The sequence below is a fragment of the Haliotis cracherodii genome, unplaced genomic scaffold (genome assembly GCF_022045235.1).
Source record: "Haliotis cracherodii isolate W230 unplaced genomic scaffold, xgHalCrac1.p SCAF_17, whole genome shotgun sequence".
NCBI classification, from domain to species: Eukaryota; Metazoa; Mollusca; class Gastropoda; order Lepetellida; family Haliotidae; genus Haliotis; species Haliotis cracherodii.
Genome location: NW_027266272.1, coordinates 24,146,717 through 24,156,155, shown reverse-complemented (window position 1 = coordinate 24,156,155; position 9,439 = coordinate 24,146,717). Strand labels below are relative to the sequence as shown.

General features: G+C 41.4%; 1 protein-coding gene across 1 annotated transcript; it reads right to left on the bottom strand.

Annotated features, from left to right (window-relative positions):
- Positions 1-1,083: 1,083 nt before the first annotated feature.
- LOC139464549 (uncharacterized) lies at positions 1,084-9,439 on the bottom strand. The gene is made up of 5 exons (XM_071246070.1): positions 9,323-9,439; positions 7,083-7,126; positions 6,245-6,394; positions 1,663-1,809; positions 1,084-1,262 (listed from the first exon to the last, which is right to left on the bottom strand). Exons 1-5 carry the CDS (start codon positions 9,369-9,371, stop codon positions 1,140-1,142), a joined length of 513 nt encoding a protein of 170 aa, XP_071102171.1. The 5' UTR covers positions 9,372-9,439; the 3' UTR covers positions 1,084-1,139.

Genomic DNA, 9,439 nt, shown 5'->3' with positions numbered 1-9,439 from the left:
CAGGCCACACAACCAGGTCACACAATCAGGTCATACAGCCAGGTCACACAATCAGGTCACACAGCCAGGTCACACAATAAACTGTCTATATTCGTCGCCTCGGGGGAATATTGGACCTTTCTGCTGTGGACAATTCACGGCTTAGAGATTCCGAGATGAGAGTATAATTGATAAAAACTGACTTTCGTTTGTAGTTTTACAAGCAGCACTCCTCTTTGACAGGATCACGACGCAATCACATTGAAATATTTTACGAGAGCTTCTTGGATTAGAAACCAGCGTTCGTGCATGTTTTTCACTCCTGTTATTGCGAGACATTCTCGGCACAGATGGAACAAAACAGTCTTGGTGACGCAGCTCTCTCCTGTAGTTTAAGCCCGTTTATTTACTCTCGATATTCACACCATCTGTGTTTACACTGGGTAGACTACGGTTCTGTGCAGGTCGTCTGGGGTCACAACCAGGTATAACCGGTCTGCTGATATGTGAAGTACACAGGGATTCTAACGTTTTATGTCGGGTGTAGGGTGGCGCGGCGTGACCTGTGTCTCTTTTCTAGCTGTCCCCTGACTGTCTGCTCCTTCTTTGTCAGTCCCCTGAATGTATGTTCCTTGTCTGTCTGTCCCCTGACTGTCTGTTCCTTGTCTGTCTGTTAATAATCTGTCTGTCCCCTGACTGTCTGTTCCTTGTCTGTCTGTCCCCTGACCGTTCTTGTCTGTCTGTCCCCTGACTGTCTGTTCCCTGTCTCTCTGTCCCCTGTCTCTCTGTCCCCTGACTGTCTGTTCCTTCTCTGTCTGTCCCCTGTCTGTTCCTTGTCTGTCTGTCCCCTGACTGTCTGTTCCCTGCCTGTCTGTTAATAATATGCCTGTCCCCTGGCTGTTCCTTGTCTGTCTGTCCCCTTTCCGGACTATCCCTACAGACAGGTAATTACGTTACATGGTTACAATATAACACAAAAGGAAACATCTGAGACAACCACTGGGTCGCTAGCACGTATTTTTGTTGTACATGTGTCTTCAGAGAACAAATCGTCTGACACAAATGATGTATTTGTTTCTAGGGACAACAACTCGGTCATACATATGTATTTATATTATATTTATATTGTATTTGTCCAATGTATATCTCCATGCAACACTCTACATCGGGCACATTTTACATCCGGGACATTCTTTGCCGTTGAAGTCGAAGTAGCTGACGACGAGGTCAGCCTGGTCACATTCATTGGTCGCTGCGCACATGGGGGCTGGACACTCAACATCCTGCAGAAAACGTAGTTACATATAGTGAGTGAGTGAGTATGGTTTTACGCCTCTTTTAATTATATTCCAGCAATATCACGGCGGGGGACACCAGAAATTGGCTTCACGCATTGTACCCATGTCGGGAATCGAACCCGGGCCTCAGCGTGATCAGCGAACGCTTTAACCACGAAGCTACACCACTATCCCAATTATATATAGGAGGACACATAGTTTCATATTGAAGAGTGAGTGAGTGAGTTTGGTTTTACGCCGTTTGTAGCAATATTCCAGCAATATCACGGAAATGGGCTTCACACATTGTACCCATGTCGGGATTCGAACTCGGATCTTCGCTTTAACCACTAGGCTACCCGACCGCCCCTCATATTGAAGAACACGTGTCAACAATTACTGTTACCTCTATGTCCCTGCCCGATAGAATCGCACTGTCCAGACAGGTGCCGCACGCCGGGCAAGACTGGCCATTCACGGTGATGTGGTTTGGCTCGTAATTACCACTTGGGCAGAATTTGCACTCGAAAATAGGACACGGCAAAAGATTTGGCTGAAGGATAAGAGAGAGTGAGTGAGTGAGTGAGTAAGTGAGTGAGAGAGTTGGGCTTATGATATAGTCAGAATCGTACAATCAAGATATAGTCGGAATCATACAATCATGATATAGTCGGAATCGTACAATCATGATATAGTAGGAATCGTACAATCATGATATAGTCGGAATCGTCCAATTATGATATAGTAGGAATCGTACAATCATGATATAGTAGGAATCGTACAATCAAGATATAGTAGGAATCGTACAATCATGATATAGTAGGAATCGTACAATCATGATATAGTAGGAATCGTACAATCATGATATAGTTGGAATCGTACAATCATGATATAGTAGGAATCGTACAATCAAGATATAGTAGGAATCGTACAATCATGATATAGTAGGAATCGTACAATCATGATATAGTAGGAATCGTACAATCATGATATAGTCAGAATCGTACAATCAAGATATAGTAGGAATCGTACAATCATATAGTCGGAATCGTACAATCATGATATAGTCGGAATCATACAATCATGATATAGTCGGAATCGTACAATCATGATGTAGTAGGAATCATACAATCAATATATAGTCGGAATCGTCCAATTATGATATAGTAGGAATCGTACAATCATGATATAGTAGGAATCGTACAATCATGATATAGTAGGAATCGTACAATCATGATATAGTCGGAATCGTACAATCAAGATATAGTCGGAATCGTACAATCATGATATAGTCGGAATCGTACAATCATGATATAGTCAGAATCGTACAATCAAGATACAGTAGGAATCGTACAATCATGATATAGTCAGAATCGTACAATCAAGATATAGTAGGAATCGTACAATCATGATATAGTCGGAATCATACAATCATGATGTAGTAGGAATCGTACAATCATGATATAGTCGGAATCGTACAATCATGATATAGTAGGAATCGTACAATCAAGATATAGTCGGAATCGTACAATCATGATATAGCCGGAATCGTACAATCATGATATAGTCAGAATCGTACAATCAAGATATAGTAGGAATCGTACAATCAACATATAGTCGGAATCGTACAATCAACATATAGTCGGAATCGTACAATCAAGATAAAGTCGGAAGCATACAATCGACTCTGCTTTTAGCAGATACTTTTTAGGAATATGGAAAGGGTTTTGTTTCTTTCGCCGCTTTGAATATTTTAGTTAAAAAAAGGCGTGTCAGCTGAAAGTGGGAGGAAAGCCCGAAGTGATGCAAGTTTTAGACATTTACCACTTTGCTAAAACCAACGAGCATGGATATGGTGCTGACAAACCAAGAAAAATAATCAGGTCCGACCGGGATTCGAACCGGCGATCATTAGTTTGTGGCACGCGTAAGGGTCGCAACTCTTCAAATCGAATTCCGGCGACTGGGCCAACCGTGCCCCAAATAAGATATAGAAAGAAGTAACATACATTATGAAACCAAGATTAATCGTTTCATTCGTCACCACTCGCCCCTTTCCGTAACCTGCAAGAAGACTTGTCCCCTTATCGATGAATGTTACGTGCGAAAATACAACAAAGCAATCAGAATGCGCGTATGATTTCAAATTCTTCGTCAAAGAATCCCTCAGAAACAATTTTTGATTGTACATATGTCTTGCCTCTAAAAATATACCCAAGACACGGTTAAATGTGTTCACTGATACTGTATAATTCCGCATGTACAGATATGCTTTAAATTGCATCTGAAATATATATAGTATATGGGGATATGTATTTGAACCATTACGCAACCAGTTGACAATTGATTTAGGTGTGCCCGTTTGCGCTAAGACGGAACCCAGTCGCAAAAATGGCCACGAGAGGGGCACGAGTCTCTATTCGGCTTGTCCCAGAATAACACGAGTTGGTCACGAATGTAATCGCGTCAGCGGTAGCCGTTTATATTTTTGATCTCACAAAAGAGATTTTTGCTTCTTGCTGCCCTCGAAAACCGGGGGTGTCTGGATCTCCGTTTTACTTTCATTTGCATTTATCTTCCCCGACAGACACGCGTCATTATTACGTGTAACTCTCAATTCCTTAAAAATAAGGGAGCAGAGGTCCCGCAGGGGCCAAGGCCCATCATTTTTAAGGAATGGAGAGTTACAAGGATATTCCCCTACTTCAAAATCATCCCTACTTTTACACGTTGACAAAATATCGTTGTGGAAAATATTTAGAAAAAAACCCAGAACTCTTTGTTGTCTGTATTTATATTGCGTGAGTCGCCCTTGCGTGATGCACGAGGAATGCGTTCTCTGTCGCTGTTGCACGTGCGCCAAGCTCCGTCGCGAGCTGACATTTACAATACATGGCACACGGCACTTCATAGTTTCGTTGGGTCCTAAACTAGTATTTATCAATCGCTTGCACATTGTTAATACATGCTGACGGGAATGATAGGATATTTTAGAGCCCCGAACAAGGATTATATATATTACCTGATTTGTTTTTTTCGTCAAAGGTGAGTGAGTGAGTTGGGTTTAACGCCGCTTTTAACAGTATTCCAGTTATATCGCGGCGTGTCAGCTTAATGTGGGAGGAAAGCCCGAAGTGATGCAGGTCTCAGTCGTTTACCACTTCGATGAAACCCACGGGCACGGGTATGGTGCTGACAAACCTAGAAACATAATCTTTTCGAACCCACAATCATAGGTTTCTGGCGTGCCCAAGGGACGCAACTCTGCACAGCGAATCGCGGCGCCTTAGACGACTGGGCCACCCGTGCCCCGTCGTCAAAGGTAAATCTAATTGCTATAAATATGAACATTGTTGCAGGTAACCTGCCCCAACACAAATTATAAACATATTATTTTGAGCTTTTAATCATTATGCAAAATAATGAAAATATTTAAATAGTTAATTTCACACCATACTTCTTGTGCCGCTGCAGGTGAAGTTTCACTTTCTCAAATCAAACGATGCGAGTTCGGACCCCGCTGGCGACACATGTTTTCGGAAAGAAATCGAAATAATTTACTTGTCAATAAATGTAAAAATAGTTCCGGCTATTCCAAGTGGAAATTAATTCAAATGTTGGTTCAAGATAATGTATAGTTGACAAACAACTCTCCATGCCTGAAAAGTGATGGAACGTTCAAACAAAAGAATAACGTCACAGATGTGTTTTAATGCTTGTTTCCGACGCTTTTTCTTTCCATCACGTACATTATGTACAACTGACTCCCATTAAACAAACAACACAGACGTCCAATAAGATTGTTATACCTTCAATTATTATTCAATAACTTCCTGAACTGGTTCTCTTATGCCTGAATGTCGGAAATGAAACACCCTCTGATGTGCAGCGCAGCCCTGATTTAGTGGTGTCGGCTTTAAGCCAAAATGGGTGCTGGATCGCAAAGCGTTAAGATCGCTTTATGGAACTGGGCCATTATCCCTGACGATCTTACCGATATGAATAGACAGGTCCTGATGATCTTACCGATAATTATAATTAGCAAGTTCCTCATGATCTTATCGATATTTATAGAAAACTCTTGATGATCTTTCCGATATTTATAGCCAGTTCCTGACGATCTTACCGATATTTATAAACAGTTCCTGACGATCTTACCGATATTCATAGCCAGTTCCTGACGATCTTACGGATATTTATAGCCAGTTCCTGATGATCTTACGATATTCATTGCCAGTTCCTGATGATCTTACCGATATTTATAGCCAGTTCCTGACGATCTTACCGATATTTACAGACAGTTCCTAATGATCTTACCGATATTTATAAACAGTTTCTGATGATCTTACCGATATTTATAAACAGTTCCTGACGATCTTACCGATATTCATTGCCAGTTCCTGACGATCTTACGGATATTTATAGCCATTTCCTGATGATCTTACGGATATTTATAAACAGCTCCTGATGATCTTACGATATTTAAAGCCAAATCCTGATGATCTTACGGATATTTATAGCCAGTTCCTGACGATCTTATGGATATTTACAGCCAGTTCCTGACGATCTTATCGATATTCATACCCAATTCCTGACGATCTTACGGATGTTTATAGCCAGTTCCTGACGATCTTACTGATATTTAAAGACAGTTCCTAATGATCAAACCGATATTCATACCCAGTTCCTGACGATCCTACCGATATTCATATCCAGTTCCTGATGATCTTACCGATATTTACAGACAGTTCCTAATGACCATACCGATATTCATACCCAGTTCCTAATGATCATACCGATATTCATACCCAGTTCCTGATGATCTTACCGATATTTATAAACAGTTTCTGATGATCTTACCGATATTTATAGCCAGTTCCTGATGATCTTAATAATATTTAAAGACAGTTCCTAATGATCTTACCGATATTTATAGCCAGTTCCTGACGATCTTACGGATATATATAGACGGCTCCTGTCGATCTTACCGATATTTTCCTGGCAGTTATTGAAGCTGTATCCACACATGTCTGGCACGAGGGGCAATGGTGGCCATTGATGGTGACGTAGTTAGTTTTATACTGACCGCTCGGACACGCGAGGTACATGCAGTCAAATATAGGACAAGGCATCTGAAGCTGAAAGGAGAATTGGGTGAGAGGGTAAAACAATGAACGGTAATCATTACTTCTACGAGGACTGTTGTTATTGTTTATAAGGATTGGGTTTCCATTGGACTGTATTTAACATTCATATTAAATTCCCTAGAGCTTCGTATGATTGGTTATGTTTACATGGAACCGACCTTTCCTTACACAGCGTATAGTTTAGCTTTGTCTGTTTGTCTGTTGATCATTTGTACAGTGTAGCATTAGGCGTAGCCGATCACATGCTCGTTGATTGGAGAAAATCAACCTTTTCTATCGACAGTGAGGTCATCAATAAACGTGATATTAAATCAATATCATGATAAATGACTGAATTGAATTCCGCTACTTAGGCTGTGATTGGGGCTGGGGGTCAGTTAGTTAAATCAATTCATCATTTCGGTGCCTTTCATCACCCCACCCTATAGACCCATATCCCCATCCCCACCCCCTCACCCCCACCCCACCCCAACACACACATCCTCACCAACCCCCACCCCACACACACACCCCTCACCCACCCCCACACACCAACACCACACATACCCCCCCCCCCCCCCCCCCCACCCCCCACCCCCCACTCACCCCCAACACACCTCCACTCCACACAAACAACATACACACACCACACGCACTCCCCCAATGACAAGTAACATACTTTCAGTTGTGGGTAATTTACCTTTATCACATCTGTGAGGCTAACAGGATCTGCCGCTTCCGCAGCTGCAGACACAAAACACGAACGTGTTTCAATATAATTGTTAAATCATATAAGATAATTGTTAATAACATCTCACGAAAAAATACCAGGCAATAGTTGACAATTAACCACGATGATAAATATATACGTCTGATCGTGGCAATCCACACTTTGACCACACAAAGACTTCATCATAGTGGAGCAGGCATGATGATATAATGACCTACCTTCCCCTAAAATAGTTGTGACAGTATTATCCTTCTGTTGTAAACACTTACTCATGTTATCCCATTATCCGCCATTTAATACATTGCATTGTTGTATATATTTTACTTAAGTTTTAACGTGTCTCTCATTAATCGCTAAGCGATGGGTCGTGTACAATACATGTCTTAATTCTTAATTTTATATGCATGTATCCCCACGAGTGAGACGTAAATAAAATCTTCTGTCTGTCTGTCTGTCTGTCTGTCTGTCTGCCCTATCATGTATGCTAGTGTTGTTACTGTTAATCCCACTCATGTATGCTATTGTTGTTACTGTTAATCCTCTACCGTTAATCCTCCACCTATATATATTCTGTACTTTATCCCTCATTTAGTCCTGCTTGACAACGGTAGAGGGATCTATACCGAAACGTCCCTTGTTATAACTGCTGACCTATAAGGACGACAATTGCTATAACTGCTGACCTATAAGGACGACAATTGTTATAACTGCTGACCTACAATGACGGCAATTGTTATAACTGCTGACCTACAAGGACGAAAATGTTATAACTTCTTATCTACAAGGACGACAATTGTTATAACTGTTGACCTACAAGGACGACCGTTGCTATAACCGCTGACCTACAGGGACGACAATTGTTATAACTGTTGACCTACAAGGACGACATTTGCTATAACCGCTGACCTACAAGGACGACAATTGTTATAACCGCGGCCCTACACGGACGACAATTGTTATAACTGCTGACCTACAAGGACGACAATTGCTATAACCGCTAACCTACAAGGACGACAATTGTTATAACTGTTGACCTACAAGGACGACAATTGCTATAACCGCTAACCTACAAGGACGGCAATTGTTATAACTGTTGACCTACAAGGACGACAATTGCTATAACCGCTAACCTACAAGGACGGCAATTGTTATAACTGTTGACCTACAAGGACGACAATTGCTATAACTGCTGACCTACAAGGACGACAATTGTTATAACCGCGGCCCTACACGGACGACAATTGTTATAACTGCTGACCTACACAAATGACGCTTCGCACCACAAACGTTCGACGAACATTTCCGAATGTCAAGGTCAACGTTCAATGTTTTTTCCACTATTAAATGTCTACATCTTGACAGAGACCCCCAGTGTAGGTCACAGTGACCTTGTTTGCTTAATATTTTCACCTGAGGTTAAATCAAACCCCGGAGTTGTTTTTTTAATGTGACCCACATTATAACATGGTGACCTTTGACCCTCTCGCGATTACCATACCATACACACTATACATAAATATACGCAAATTTCGTCAGCAAATCCTAATAATAACCTATTTGTACAACATACATGTATAATATTACTAGGATATGTTAAATGTTGGATGTCCAGTCAGTGAGTGAGTGAGTTGGGTTTAACTCCGATTTTAACAGTATTCCGGTTATATCGCGGCATGTCAGCTTAATGTGAGAGGATAACCCGAAGTGATGCAGGTCTCAGACGTTTACCACTTCGGTGAGTTCGCCATCACATGTGGACCAGTAAAATTCTATACACCACACATACGTCTGAGGCGTAGGAATTACAGTACAGAGCTGTCTTCCTTAGGTGTGGGTTCGAATCCCATGTCGCCCTGAATATACTTCTCATCACCAATCTAATGCTTGTGGGTGTCACCAAAGCGGTAAAAGACTGACTGACTCACTCACTCACTCAACCACCCACTCTCCCAATCACTCACAGCCGGAAACATAATGTTATGTCCGGTATAAGACATACAGTAAACTACGGTTATAACGAACTCAAAGTAACCACTTATTTTAGTTCGTAATAACCGTAGTTCGTTATAAGCATATATACAGCATATATACAACAAATGGCCGGGACTAAAAATAAAGTTCGTTATATCCGTCAGTTCGTCATAAGCGTGTGCGTTATAAACGTAGTTTACTGTATATACATTCTTGAATGTGGTTGGTTAGATTGTTACCTGTCACCAGCATAGAGGCGCAGAATGCGGAAAGTGTATATATCAACATTGTCGGCGATGTACACAGGTAGCGTCCTCAAGCTGATCCGATCAAAGACACACCTGTAATCAAGAAAT